The following is a 14,999-nucleotide window of genomic DNA, read 5'->3' on the forward strand; positions in this document are numbered from 1 at the left end:
GCTAGCTCACTTGGTGTCTCGGTGGTAGAAAATCACCAGGCGAGCAAAAACGTCGAAAGCTTACGAATGAGGGGGAATTCATGTCGACCAGCTGCTGAAGCGACCGAAAGACTGAACCTAGAAACCTGTTTGGCATGTAATTTCCACTGTGAGCAGTTGGATCTATTTTTAACTAGAGCGACTAGACAGACAGTAAACAAAGGTCATAGCACCGGAAGTACATTAACGAAGGGAGGCTGGACTACGGAAGCCCGCAAGGAAGGGTTACAAAACCAGGAAGCGAACAGCCGAAGACAAACGTGACCGCGTCCATCTGCTTTTCAAAGGGACACTATTATACCATCAAGCACACTTTGCTCATATAATGACTTCACATATAGCGGCAAGCATCCAGACAGACCTTTGCGTTTTGGGAAGAACTTTTTCAGCATCGCATATCAAAGTCAGTCATCAAGGTCAAGCAGCAGCGGTGGACGCCGTGAGGAGCTGAGCACATGTGATTGTTGCAGAGGTGAAACTAGTTCAAGTAAAGCGGAGAAATGGCTGGACTTATAAATTTTGAAGACGAGAAGGAAGTGAAGCAGTTTTTGGATAATTTAGGCGTGGAGTACAGCTTTCAGTGCTACAATGAGAAAGATCCTGAAGGTAGAAGTTTCTGAGCTGTTCACAGATCGGTGGTGCTGAAACACATGGTAGTTATGCAGTTCTGTTTTCCTCACTCTTTGCCCCCTGTTTCATGCTTTTAGGGTGCCAAAGGCTCGCTGACTACTTGGAAGGGGTCAAGAAGAACTACGATTCTGCAGCACAAGTGCTCAAACATAACTGTGAGACGCATGGGCATGGAGAGAGCTGCTATAAACTCGGTGCTTACCACGTCACCGGCAAAGGTGGATATTTAACCTCCTTATTTATCTTTTCTGAAGTGTTAAATACTAAACACTATACTGAAGGCTTTGAGTTTCTGTTAGACTTTTATATCTACCCTACTACATTTCAATGTGAAATCGAAATATTGTGCCATTTTATTTTATTCAAATTAAGATTTTATAAGAAAAGCTCATGAAAGGGCAACCAGTAAGCCTAACTGGTCCGTGGTTCCTTTAGCTGTCACAGTATTTTGTGTCAGCACAACTGTAAAAGCTGAAAAGTTTCCAGGATAAGCTTCTGAAGCGATGACTTATTGAAGCAACTGTGCATAATATAGTGCACATATTATCACCAGTCATTTAAGTACTACTTGTAATTTTGATCCTTTGATACATTTTGCAGCTTGTTGCTAGCATGAATGACCTCTAAGGTTACTTCTACTTAAGTAATGCCATTACAAAATTCTAAGTCAGTCCCCTAATCTTTATTTTTCTCCACCAGGTGGAGTCACCCAGTGTCTAAAAGCAGCCTACTCTTGTTTTCTGCACTCCTGCAATTCTGGAGGAAAGAAGTCTGTAGACGCTTGCCATAATGTTGGTCTTTTAGCCCATGACGGACAAGCTATGGAAGGAGGACCTGACCTGAAAGCAGCTCGGCAGTACTATGAGAAGGCCTGCGCAGGTGGATTCGCTCCTTCCTGCTTTAACCTCAGCGCTTTGTTCATTGAGGGCAATTCCAAAGGGCTGGCATCAGATATGGCTCTCGCTCTAAAATACGCTAACAGGGCTTGTGAGCTGGGACACGTGTGGGGCTGTGCCAATGCAAGTCGCATGTACAGACTTGGGGATGGTACAGAAAAGGATGAAAAGAAAGCAGAGGAGCTGAAAAATCGAGCGAGGGAGCTGCATGGTATAGAAAAGGAAAGGCAGCTTAAGTTTGGGGAGTAGCACACTTTTGTTGAATTATCGTTGTTTTGGTTTAGATTATTTGTTAGATAGTTTGTTTGAATAAACCCACCTCGTTCACAGGGTTCAAAGATTGAAGATAATGTCTATTATTTTTAAAAACATGATTAAGTGCATCAATACATTCAAAACATTTGCAAAAAAAAATAAAAAAATGGTACATTCATCTCATTTCTGTGCAAGTGTTGATTTTTTTTCCCCCATGTTTCTGTGATTTGTGGTGTATAAATGACTACACATGAGCCTATACAGTTTGAAACAAATATACCCATCAGATAAAAAAGGTTTAGATCACTTTATTTTAGTTATATCATTAATATCATTTCAATTAGTTTTCCTTTTCCCCAAAAGTCTAATTTTTTTTTGTTATTTCACACCTAGTTTTAGTGCTGCTTTGGAGATTTTATATTAAGCTTATACTATACTAAGCAGAGACGTGAAACATGTGGCCTGGGCCAAAACTGCCCCACTAAAGGGTCTAATTCAACCTGCCCAGATGCCATCACAAAGTGTGAAAACTGCTGAGAAGTCATCACTAACTCCAGTTGTATCGCATAAAATGCGCCATTTCCACTGTGGGGACACAAACACTATAACTAGGGTGAAAAAATAGTCTTCTCAACAATTTTGAAAAGCACAATGGTGTCTTGTCCACAAGAGGGAGTCAGAGGAGAACCCATGAACTTTTAGCCCTTTTGAAGCCAACCAGCCCTTCAAACAGAAGTCCGGCACTACAATAGAGGGCGGGCTGTGCGAATCCCTTTAACTGGCAGTGCATTGACAACCTGCGGATGATATAAACAGTAGCAAAAGGTCTCCGTACATTACGAGCTACTGCAGAGGATAAAGGGCAGATCGGCCCGCTGTGCACCCGGGAAGCTCCGCCCGTTAGCGGCGTCTCCTCTCCTCCTCAGCCCTCATTCAAAACAGAACACAGCTGTTGCGAGGCGCATCGTCGTGTCCGGGAGTGTTAGCCTAACAAAAACGGTTAGCAGCCTGCTTTCCGCTGATGTGCCCGCTGGAATACCAGAAGAAGAAAGAGCAAAACGGCGCACTTCGGTGAGTTACAGTTACAGAACACGACGGGACAAAGTTTGCCATCGTTAGCGACACAATTGCAAAGAAATCCCTTCCCATCCGTCGCGATAGCTAGCTAACGTAGCGGCAAGCTTGACGAGCGGTTTGGGTGTGTTTGTTTTAAAATGCAGGCTGCTTATCAAAGTAAATCGGCATCCATCGCGAGGAGCGGACGCGGAGATACTGGAGCAAAGCGCGAGTGAGGCTGGTCGTCTTTTTTTTTGTAACGCAGACTCTGTAGCTGGGTGCAGCATTGTATTTTAGCTATTATATTCTTATCCCATCCACTCACGTGAATGTACAGGTCGCCCCACCGCACACATAAATACACACATCAAGAAGCAGTACCAAGGAGTTTGATGTGAGGCTAACAATAGATCAACGTGCAAGCTAGTTGACAGTAAATGCATCATGCTAATTCACATGGAAACCTTTGAGAAGAGTGGGGGGAGCTAGGTAGTTAGCGATTAGTGTATCTGACTTTCTGTGTCGGGGCAGGGAGTTTATGTCGACCCGTTTGTGCTGCTAAACCAGCACAGCTTACTTAGCAGCCACGGGCCACTGCAGGCTCTCTGCTCGGGATGGCTCATTGGCGGTGAACCCCCTGCAAAGCACCCCTCTGGGGAGTGCTTTGGGTGTGGTGTGGGTTCACCCACAAACAATACAGTGCACAAGCAACGTCTATCTCGTCTTTTCTAAAGCATGTCTTAGTTTAAGAATAACCACAAAAGAAGAACAGGAAGGTTATTTGGAGAAAAGGGGGCAACCAGGGATTCTCAACCTCACTGATCGGAAATTTTGGAAGTGCAGTTGGTAGGAGGTTTAAATCAAGCAGTTACATCTTATCTTCCACTCCCTCTGCTCAGTCCTGTGCAGCACAGTCTTTGTGAGCGTCCTCTGTGACCCTTTGCTGTTGCTCGCCTCTCTCGCCCTGTTTTAAAGGACTCTAAGGAATGTTCCATATGATATTTGGTGTGGCTGTGTGAGGCTGCTGTTCCCAACACTTAACATATGACCCCGAGGTTACTGGTTCACGCACATGACTAGCATGCCTTTACAGTGCTGCAGTGTCGCATTATGGAGAAATGACTGACAGTCCTGTTTGCCTTAGCCCTTTGTAACAGTTAAATATATGCAGAAGGTTTTTTATCCAATGGGTAGTATTACTGTGGCAGTCATGCCAGTTCCAAGACCATAGTCACTGAGTACTTACAGTTAATGTTGAGCCTAAAGGAAGAGAAAATTTTGGCATTTGGAAAACTATTTCCTTCCAAATGCCAGAAATCCTCAGACTTCCAAATGTCAAAGAAAGAAACTGCTTGGAATTCTTTTTGGTTTTTAACTTCATTTTAATTCAAAGTAAAGAAAGGGGAAGCATTGAGAACAGTGAAAGTTTAGTCTTCAAGACAGTAGTCTTGTGTGTTTGAAGGGTGCATCTGAATCATTTAGTCAGCTCCTCTTAAATGTTGGGCTTAGTAGGATTGTGTTTGTCTTGACTGCCATCGGCCTATAAGTAAAAGGGATTTTCATGGCTCAAACCAGCCCTTTTGGAGTGGGGGTGGGGGGCAGCTGGCTATGTGTGTGAGCATGAGTTTGTATGCAAAAAGTCTGTTACCTTACTTAACAGAAATCTAAGTATTTCCTGTTTTGTTTTGTTTTTGTTTTTTTGTTTTTTCTTTTAACCATTTGAAAACCTTAAATGTATTTTAATGTTGAGTAAACTCAACATAAACCTTGACATATTTCTAACCAATATATTATTATTATTATTATTATTATTATTATTATTATTATTATTATTATTATTATTATTATTATTATAGACCTGGTGATTTTCCCTTTAGTTGAAGGGCAAATTCTCTGTGACGGGGAGATATTTTTTTTTCTTTTTAAAAAAATGTTATATATGTAGCAAACACCCCGATATTACATTCACTGATGGCAGTGGCTTGTGTTCTTCTTTTGTTTGTATCTGGGGTCCAGTTTAATACATTTAAATGAATTGATCCAAGATAATGTAATCAAGGCCTGACAGTTATTTATTTAATTTTATAACAAAGATAAATTTCTTTGGCACAAGAAGTCAGAATGAATCATTACAAAAACAATGCAAACTAACAAAATCTGTATCTGCACAGCCTAACGGCTGAAATGTTTTAATCATTGGTGTCAGTCCAGAATTTCACAATCCGTGCATCCCTAGGGCTTAGGAATGTAATCCAATAAAATACAGTTGCTCTACTATTCTACCTTACATGGAGCTTTGCATTAGTCCAGAGGAACACAACTCCCATCTGCAACCCTATTTACAAATGCTGTATTTAATGATTATTGGGAGTCTTTCTTTCTTTCTTAGTGGTCAATCTGATTCTTTGTGTCTTCCTTTCTGTATACAAAAATATCATGTTGGTTTCAGTTTATATATTCCACTTAATCTTGTGCATTAGCAAGCTGTATTCCAAAAATTTAAACAAAGTGCCTTTACAGTCTGAGCGAGAAAATCAGTTATACTGAGGATTTTAACATCATCACATACACTTCCATTTACAATCACTGATATTCAGTGACTCTCTGTAATGTAATTTGAGCCCCAGCTATTTTTTTTAGAAACTGTCCCTTGGTAACTCTACATGCCACCTCCGCCGTCTGGGCCAGGCTAATCCCAGAAATGCTTCATCTACGTGGGCCCATCTGTTCAGCACTGCAGCGTAACTGCTCCGTCCAAGGCTTGCAAATGTGATTAGTCGGAGATTACATCTGTGTGAGTGAAATAAAACTCCCCTCTCAGAATCGGAGCCGTGTGTTTACAGGAGAAAGGGATAAGCATTGTAGAGCTTTTGCGTCATCAAGTGTAACCCCTGGTCTTTCTCAGATTGTGTGTCTCTGCTCTACGTTGCGTCACATTGGCTGCTGTTTATGTGTAACGTTCCTAGACGCAGCCTGCATGCGTCTGTGTAAGAAAATGCAAAGTGCAGCTTTCTAAATGAATAAGCAGTCGGTTTGTGGGCTCCTTCTACATATTCTAGGAGCGTTTTGGTCTGCATCTCTCCTTTTCTCTCTCTGACCTCCAACCAGTGCTGTTGCTCAGTTGCCAGGGTAACTTTATGCGTGTGTCTGGCACATCCATTCAGCGCAGATGGAACTGCGAAGTCACATGTCGTCACACTCTTCCTCTGATGCCTCCCCAGCCCTGGCACCGTCACTGCAAGTACAAATTTGGTTATGTGCGTGTTCATTTTCTGCATTGCATGCAGACGCCACAAAGCCACCAAAGATCTGTGCTACTACTGGGAGTTATATAACAGGTCGTTGTGCTTGAAAAGGAGTTTTGGAACACTGATAATAATATATTGTGTTTTTGATAAACTTTTCTATGCACGAGGTGTTTCGAATGTTACTGGCAGTTAGTTGATGAAGTGGGTGTTGTGGATATGAGCTTGGCTAGAGCCTGACTAGTTGCCTGCGTACATCACAGCGCGAGAAGAAGATAAGAGACGAGGATAATGCATGCAGAATCTCAGAGGCAGGCACCGTGTTTCACTGCGTAGGATTGAGCAACGTGACTCTATATTTTCTCCCTTTGCTGTATACCGAACAAATTTTGAGGAAGTCATGTAAAAGTGTCTCTTATTGTTATGAGTGTGTTTGCCATGTGGTTCCTGCTCTGTTGTAATCACAGCTCTTGTTTAGGAGAAGTAGAGGCCACTGGGGGCCGGCGGACACAGGCAGTATTGAAACGGAAACTGGCTGGTGGTTGTATCTCTCACATACACACCCCGCTAAACACACGGTACAATAGGCCGAGCAGCTGCTAGAGACCTTGAGATTTAACCACTCATGGGAGTGGCTAACACATGAAAGACTAGGCTGGTGTCCACCCCTCTCTCAACACTACTAGTGCCTTGCTTCTTAGTTGTGTAACTTTGCTCACTTTCTCTTTCACTATGCTTTCATGTTTTGAGTGGACATGACGCTATTTTAGTTCTGCCTCGTCAGCCTGTATTTCATTCTTCCAGTTATCAAGCAGCAAGACTTACAGTACCTTGTATGTTGTATTACTTTCATTTATCTTGCCTCACCACCTCCACTTCCTGCTTGCTTATGTCTTTTCTAAATATGAAGCTCGTAAACATGTCTATCACTTATCATCCATTGTTGCTGAGTGTGACTCATTTTATTGATTTTGATTTTACCGGTCTGTCGTAGATATAACTGTATCAGAGTATATCATATGAAGATTTATCTGTTTGTTTGTTTTAAACAGAACATAGGGCATAAGTGGACACTTGGTAATGTAAAAATCCCATAGCTTGTCCACTGGGGTGCACGCTGACTGTTGCTTACAGTATGCCTCCTTACATTGCTAGAAATTGAATAAACAATAAGCTCATCCCTTTTCCTTCTATGAATAAATATTATGCTATGAAGATGAGACTTAACAGGCCACAAAAAGTTGAATTTAGCTCTGCTACTAATCGGCTGGAGTCTTACTGATGGTGCTGCTGAGTACTAACATTTTTAACCCGTTACTTGACTATAATGATTATATAAAGACAACTCTCATTTTAAACTTTGGGCTTTTAGGAAATCGGGTAATTTTTTTTTTTCTTTATTAGTTTTTTGCAGTAAAAGAAGTTTTCACCAGAGTGTCGAGACTTGCCCGTTGTGATTGCTGCATCACTGCAGCTGTGACACAGCATTCAGTGTTGAATATGTTAAACTGACGATCGTCCTATTTGTTTGTGCCATCTTGCACTGCATGGATATTTAAGGGTACATCCATACGTACAACGTTTTGTTTGTTTGTTTGTTTTTAAATGTTAAAAAAAGTGCACATTTCCAAAGGTCTTTATCCTGGCAGGAGTTTTCCAAAAGCTTAGTTTTCACTAAATCCTATATGCTGTTTATATGTGGATGAAGGCTAAAATGCATTGAAAAAGCAATGTTGAGTAAAATACCGGTGCATATGTGGATGTAGACTCATTCTGGCCTTTCTTGAGGCACAGACTATTGATTTAGCAATATAATGGCCCAATATTAGTTCTCATAAACCATTCTAGTATGGGACTGAGCTGAAATGCTTTCATCTCTCTTTTGCTATGCTTTGAGTATGTTGATCGTATTTTTAATAAGTCACCCTAAAGCTGAAATCATCAAAGTAAGTGCTGTAGGTGTTGAATTATCAGCTTAAAGTTTTGAAGATGTTGCCTTTTTCAGTATTTCCAGTTAGCTGTTGCCAGTTGGAATACAATATAAGAAATCTGAAGTGCAACCTGTTGAATCAATAATCAGACAGGCTTTTGCTTTTTGAGGTAAGTTTTCAGTGCCTTTTGTCTATCTCTTGATCTGTGGGAATTTACTTCCATAAATTTAAGGGATGTATTAATGCTTTAGCTCCTATAAGCTAAATAGGAGGAACAGGAACAAAAATTCAGAGTTCAAATGCCACCTGAGACACTTTGTTAGTACAATAGTTGTTGTCCATCATATACCAAACTAGCAGGACAAGCCTTAAAATCTGGGTATACACTGTGCCAGTTTTAAAAAAACAGAATATTTTATTGATGCTTGTAGTCAGCAAAATTAGCAAGTGTGTTTTGCAGAGAGCTGTTGTCACTGATGACACACTTCCTAATTTGAAGTGTGATTCTATTGAAACAGGGTGCCAGTACCAGCTCCAGTATTAGTGCATGCAGCATAAAACAAAGGTAGCTTGTAATAACCAATTGCTTAAAGCCCTGCACCTCCACTATGTAACTGCATCAGTAATTTCCAGCCACTGTTTGCTCTTCCTGTCATACAAAGCTCAGCAAGTGAGTGCAGCTAGTGGTTCTTAGTTGAGTCATTTGTTTACATTTGGGTTGCACATCATTAGCGCCTAGCATCTCCCAGTTCAGGCCCTGGTTGTACTTCATAGTGATTTTGCCTTAAGTGATAAAACACATTTTTTTTGTTTCCAACTCAAGTGGGAATAGTAATTATTTTAATTTTTTTTTTTTTTTTTGCAAATCATACTTTGTTGCAAGTTGATGAAGTCACTCCCTTTTTAGGCACTAATGCGTCATCACAGGCTGACTTGTGGCTCAGAGACACACCTTGGCTTGTTTCATTGTTGCATGCACTGGGGAACATGAACGCATGGTCTTGCACTCACAATATCAGTGATATGACATTTTTGTACTGTGTAAATATTTATAGTACTATTATCGTGGACAGTATTACACTAAAAATCATCCATTCTGAATGCCAAAAAATAATCAAACTTCAGATAAAATGGAAAAACATGGAGTTTTGTGTTAGTTGGAGTTTAACAGCTTGTTAGTCACAAAATTATGTTAAACAGCAAGTGACTTTGAGCTATTGAGAAGAGGCAAAAATGCACCGCTGTATTTTCCTTTTCACTTCTTTATTCCATGACCAGCATTATTTCAAAACTCATGGGTGTTGGTCTGGGTTGGTGTGTCAGGTTATAGGCATTTGGAGTCATAAACTCTTGAACTGAGTTCAGGGACATCCTATAATAAAAGCCTTAGTCTTAAAGGCTAACTTGAAAAAGAGTTATGAGGCTTTTCCACAGTTTTTTTTTTTTTTTTTTTTTTTTTTTTTTTCTCAAAACTTCTGTGTTGTAGCATATCCTGAATATTCAAACTAAAAAAAATACAATGGAGGACTAAATGCATAATGAAATGCAATGCAGCCCTGATCTGCTTAAATAATTATGTGAAGATTTCTTTGGTGATTTTATGATTTGGGAATTGGGTTACATTTGAGTAACCCTGAAGGAAATAATCTCGCTCTTCAAAAGCTTTCAATTAGCAGGGTTTTCTGTTAATATGATTCTGTAGGACAAAATATTCAGAATTACTTTAATTATAGGCATGTTTCACAAATAGGATTAGCTACCATAGTGTCAAGATGGTGGCGGGGCAGAGTAACAGGTTTGCAATGCTTGCTGAGCCTGAGGAGTCCGATCTTAATAAGACAGAATGTTAGTTGAAAAATTGCTGAGTTAGTGGACGAGGATTGGCATGTGTTCCTGCTCAGAAACGAGGAAGTGAGAGATCTTTGAAGATATTCTGAAAGGTTTTGTGGCAATAATGGCAGGGATTTCAGAGGAGCTGCGTGGAGATGCGCAAAAATTTAAAACGATTATTCAAAACCAGGCAGGCCAACTGGATGCACTTGAGCAGTGTTTAAAGCGAGATAATGTTGTTATTAGAGGATTAATTTAACCACCAAAGGTAAGGGAATGGTGGGCACAATTGGAGTTGAGATTGAGGTCGCTGATTTTAGTTTAAACTACTTGTAGAAAGTATGTGGCTTGCAAAGTGTATTGCCGCTGATGGTGTGTAATAATAAAACGTATTTATTTAGTTTATACTGTCTTTTAAAATTCCCACAGCTATAAACTCCACACTAAACTGGCTCATTATGTATACTGGGGGTTTTCTTTTTGAATAAAGAGTGCAAACAGACTTGTGATGTTTGGTTCTCCAAATTAAAAAAACAGGACTGTGATGTACTACCCCTTAGGCTGTATTGAACATAAACAGACAGATGCCTCACCCTTCCACTTCCCCCTGCATATTGTCCTGATCCACCGGTCTGTATCGGCGCTGAAGACAAGTCTTTGTGGTCTCACAACAGAGCCTCATCCATCTGTCTGAACCTTGAGTGTTTTTGGCTTTGGGTGCAAAACTGAGAGCTGAGCCACAGCTATGTCATGGAAACTTGTGAACTTGGTCTTGAACCCGGCCAAAGACAATAGATCAGATACAGACAAACACGATTCTAGCTCTGTGTTTTGTTCCATCTTCCTTTCGCTTTATTCTGCTCCCAATGTTTTCACTTCTACTCTTTCCTCCTCATCTGATAGTCAGCAGGTGGGCTTTTTGACCTCAAGCACACTATGAAAATAAGTATCCTCCCCACCTGTTATTTTCTTTTTTCCTTTTTAACTCTCCAGCACCTCTTTGATAAATGAGTAGAGATGATTCATATCCCAGGCAGATGTGTTTCTCTATCATTTCAAAGAATCCATTTAGATTTGTGGTACTGAGAATGATCTCTTTCCTGTCGCCTTTGTCAGGTTTCCCACTAGTTGGGTCTAGGCTTGCACACAGACTTGCTTGCACATGCCTGAAGTTACGCATCTTGCATCACCAACTGTCAGTCTGGGTATTAATTCATTCTGTGCAGCCTTTTTGTATGCATGCGAAATTATTGCAGGTGTTGAGATTAATGGATTTTTTGTTTATTTTTTTATTTTTTTTATTTAGGTTTTTATGAAAACATCTAACATTTCCACTCTGAGAGCAAATGGTGGAATTTAACTAAATAAGAAATGTGCTTAATATCTAAAGTGATAAACTTGAATACTTTCTAAAAGGCAAACTGACAAAATGGTAAACCTTAATGTCACAAGGAGTTTATTTGACACAAATGGATAGAATAGACAAATATGAACATAAGAAAGTTTATTTTCTTTCTTCCTTTTTAAAAAAAAAAAAAAAAATCTCTTCAACTACATATGCTTCACAGCCATAGACGATATAAAAGATGGATGTTGCTACTGTGAAGCCTCCAGGAAAGGATTTTCGCCATCACCATCTCAGGGTTTTGGAGTGAGATGTGCTGAGAAACGGGGCAGGTCTAATTGTGAAACACACATCCCCATTGGCTAACGACTTGGCACTCACAAGCCAGTGAACATCCTCTAGATAATCATTTATCATAGACCAGGATTTACAAAATTGATCAAAATCAAAAGAAAGGAAAATTGAGAATTTATGGGTCCAAACATGATGATTTGCTGCGATGCTTGATCTACAGCTGGACTTGAAATTAGCCTATTTTATTTGCTTTTTACTATTTTAAACACCCCAAGGCTGCTGTATGTCATGTATTATCAAAGTAGACTTGAATTAGACTGTAATTTTCAAAATTTGCCTTACTAAAAGAATAACTTTTGTCTGAAAAAGTGCCGAATGGTACTGTTTCAAATAAGGCCCAAACCTATATACAGCTTTCCTCCCCTTCACAATTGTTCTGTTTTGTAATTATTTACACCTGTGAGCAATGCCAGACTCATTTATATGTAATAAGATGCGTCACCATCCTTTTAAGGCATACAGATTTTTCTTTCCCTCACAACTGGCTCTTATGACGGTAACGGTTGCTGCCTCGATGGACAGGCCTGCGTTTGATTCTGTTTTCCACGTGAAACGCTAACTTGAAGGTTTATTTGGATGCCTTTTGTGCTACAGCTGGACTCACATGAAGGTGGGAGAGTTGTAAGGATTTACAAGAGAAGGGGGAGGGTGACATTGCCGCTGGAAACAATGTCATTCCTATTTATAGTCAATAGATGAATGTTTAGTACCACATGGATCCTCTCTGTACTTGTCCTCTGAGAGAACAGCGGCTCGAACCAACAGTGCCGGTGTAACTCAGGCACTTCATATTATAATTTGTGTGTGTGCAGCTAGCCCCTGGCCATGCCTCTCTCTGTGTTTGTGTGAGAGAGAGAGAGGAGGATCAGAAAAGTGGTGTGAGGGGCTCATTCAGGGAGAGCGGAGATGAGGGGACGGAGGGGGGGAGGGGACTGAAGAGATACAGCTGTTTTTCGAGTCTCAGCTGTTGCTCTTCTTCCATTTGATACAGGCTTGCTTTTCCCCTTTCAAACACACACACCCTAACTAGAAGCACAGCGCTGCATTGTTCTGTCTTGTGAGTAAAAGATAAAATAATCAATCTTTCATAGCTGCTATCAGATGGGAATACAGAGTACTTTCCATATTAGTATGAGAGACAGCAATGACCAGATTTGGAAAAATCTGCCTCTGCTGCTTGACTCTCCGTCTCTGCAGATAATTCGGATGGGTTCAGTTTGATATTTATTTCTTTTTCTGGTTATTCTCATCCTCTGCCTCATTTTTCTCCCCCTTGGCCAGTGTGTGGGTGTCATATTTTAGTCTCCCCTGTGACCTCTGACCTAGTGACTTAGAGCGAACAGCTGTGTATGTGTTCACAGGCACACTTGTTAGTTTCTCCCTCGGCCTCTCTCTCTCAGCAGCAATCCCTTTTTTGTGCGCTTTTAAGTTGTAATTACTCGTTTTATCAGGCCCTGGAGATAGGGCAGTGCCATGTTAAGGGGAAATCATGCATGCAGCACTCCGTGTGACTACGTGTTAATCTGTATGGGAAGCCCGTTACCTCAGTCTTGCTCAGTTAAGCAAAGTGACTTGAATTGTAGATAAAAACTGAAACTTAAGTTCTGTGTTTAAAGCCAAAGCCCTTTCCTCTTTTGTCATACTGAATACTTGGCTTTGCAGACTTATGCACACACAGGATGTAACTCTGACAATAGCTAGCCTGCAGAGTGTTTGTTTTCGAAAAGCCTGCTGAATCTGACGTTAAGTTTTGGCTCGGAGCAGCTCTTTTGTGTCAATAGTCTGAACAGATAAGGAACAACTAAAAGAGGACTGGGTTGTAGGAGGAAGATGAGCTCATTGTTGCAGGGATGCTGAAATCTTCTGTTTGTTTGGAATGTCTTATTTAGTGGATTATACAGTACACTGAAGGAGAATATCCTTCTTACGCTCTCAGTAAAGCTCACTGATTTGATCTTTGATCTCATCCTGCCTCATAAAGGCACTTTTTTTTTTTTTTGTGGTTAAAGTTTGGCTATGAGGTAGGCCTGCTTGCTTGGGGCCAAAAATACAGCGCTTGTTTGTTGTTGAATGGTTTCTTTTGAAATATGCATTTGTTGAAATTAATAGAAAAATAGTATTAGTGTTTCTTGGTAATTGCTGTAAAGACAAAAGCAAAAGACAACATGAGAGCAATGTTGAAAAAGGTAATGCAGAAAAAGAATAGTTTTATCCTTATTATCCGTCATGGATAATTCTAATTATTTTAAAATTTCAGTCCCTTATAAAGCCATACTTGTGCCAAAAAAACTGGCACCAAAAGCTGATGGTTGGAGCGTGTGCACAAATTAGATTCAAATTATAACAGTTGTTGATGGAGAAGCATTAAGATCTTGTGCGCCCCCCCCCTTTTTTTTTTTTCTTTTTTTTTTTTCTTCTGTTCTTTAAATGCAACTATGATTCTGCATTTATGGTTTGGAGATGTGTCCCCTCCTGACCAGCTTCCTGTGCAGGGATATAGAGTTTGGCATGTCTAAAAGGAGGTTTTGTTGTACCAGCACCGTGGGAGTTTGTGCGTATTCCTGTGCTGACATAATTGTATGGTTTGTCAGGTTGCAGCATGCAATGTCTTTTAGCTGTGAGGGCCCACCCGGTATCCAGTCCTGGGAAAGGCTGTGTTTTTCTTTTTGTGGTACCATCAGTGTAGATGTGGCAGAGTCTCATTTTTGTGCATGGACCATTTCTTTGTTGCTCCACCATTGATATGTGGTCATTTCTTAACTTAAAGAAGGAAAATATGTTCACATATTTAATACTAACATCGTAGACTGGGTTAACAAGTTGTAAAGATGGGAATTTGTGTGTGATTTGATTGAAACTGATCATTAAATCCTCACAATCAGATTCAGCATCTGGGTTGCAAGTTCTTCTTACAGTTTAACAGTAGTTCACTTAATGTTTCGAACACCAGGTGACCTTTAGGAAAAAGTTTGACTGAAATCGTTCAAACTCAGGCAGGAACTATTACCCTGGTTTTTATCTGTTCATCAGAATAAAAGCCAAGCAGTTTTGCTCTCAAGGTCGGCCACAGTAAGCTTTGCTTTGTCATCAGTAAAGCGCCCACAAAGCTTAAAGTTTTGTTCCTTTTGCAGGTTTTTGTTCTTTTGTTAAGTAAACTTTTAGGGCCTTTTTTTTTTTTAAAACAAAAAGCAACAACAGAAAGGAGCCATTGACTGAGAGGGAGAGGAAAAAACTCTACACTAAACTCCTGTGACTAAAATTTCAGATGGCATATTTACAGCACTGATTTAAAGCTGTGCATAGGCAAAACAGATGCTAAGAGAAGGAGATGGTTTCTTTTCGTAGTTTCAAATTTAGTGCTCACATCAGGCCGGACTGAAAGCTTGTCTACCTGAAGGTAAATGATTCATTTCTGATC

General features: G+C 40.3%; 2 protein-coding genes across 3 annotated transcripts in view; both read left to right on the plus strand.

The window, feature by feature from the left end:
* Positions 1 to 215: 215 nt before the first annotated feature.
* Positions 216 to 2,003, plus strand: coa7 (cytochrome c oxidase assembly factor 7). The gene is made up of 3 exons (XM_026158743.2): positions 216 to 645; positions 747 to 887; positions 1,369 to 2,003. Exons 1-3 carry the CDS (start codon positions 540 to 542, stop codon positions 1,812 to 1,814), a joined length of 693 nt encoding a protein of 230 aa, XP_026014528.1. The 5' UTR covers positions 216 to 539; the 3' UTR covers positions 1,815 to 2,003.
* A 568-nt stretch (positions 2,004 to 2,571) lies between these two features.
* Positions 2,572 to 14,999, plus strand: part of ralgps2 (Ral GEF with PH domain and SH3 binding motif 2) — a 67,511-nt gene continuing 55,083 nt past the window's right edge. For both annotated transcript variants that reach the window (XM_026158733.2, XM_026158735.2), the window contains exon 1: positions 2,572 to 2,891. The gene's annotated coding sequence lies outside the window, so the exon portion shown is untranslated. The remainder of the gene's footprint in view (positions 2,892 to 14,999) is intronic.

Source organism: Astatotilapia calliptera, chromosome 23 (genome assembly GCF_964374335.1).
Source record: "Astatotilapia calliptera chromosome 23, fAstCal68.1, whole genome shotgun sequence".
In the NCBI taxonomy this organism is placed as follows: domain Eukaryota; kingdom Metazoa; phylum Chordata; class Actinopteri; order Cichliformes; family Cichlidae; genus Astatotilapia; species Astatotilapia calliptera.

Excerpts from the sequence above, each read along its gene's own strand:
- coa7 (XM_026158743.2), top strand. The coding sequence starts at position 540 with ATGGCTGGACTTATAAATTTTGAAGACGAGAAGGAAGTGAAGCAGTTT. Across the intron at positions 646-746 it reads CAATGAGAAAGATCCTGAAG|GGTGCCAAAGGCTCGCTGAC; the intron begins GTAGAAGTTTCT and ends TCATGCTTTTAG. Across the intron at positions 888-1,368 it reads TTACCACGTCACCGGCAAAG|GTGGAGTCACCCAGTGTCTA; the intron begins GTGGATATTTAA and ends TTTCTCCACCAG.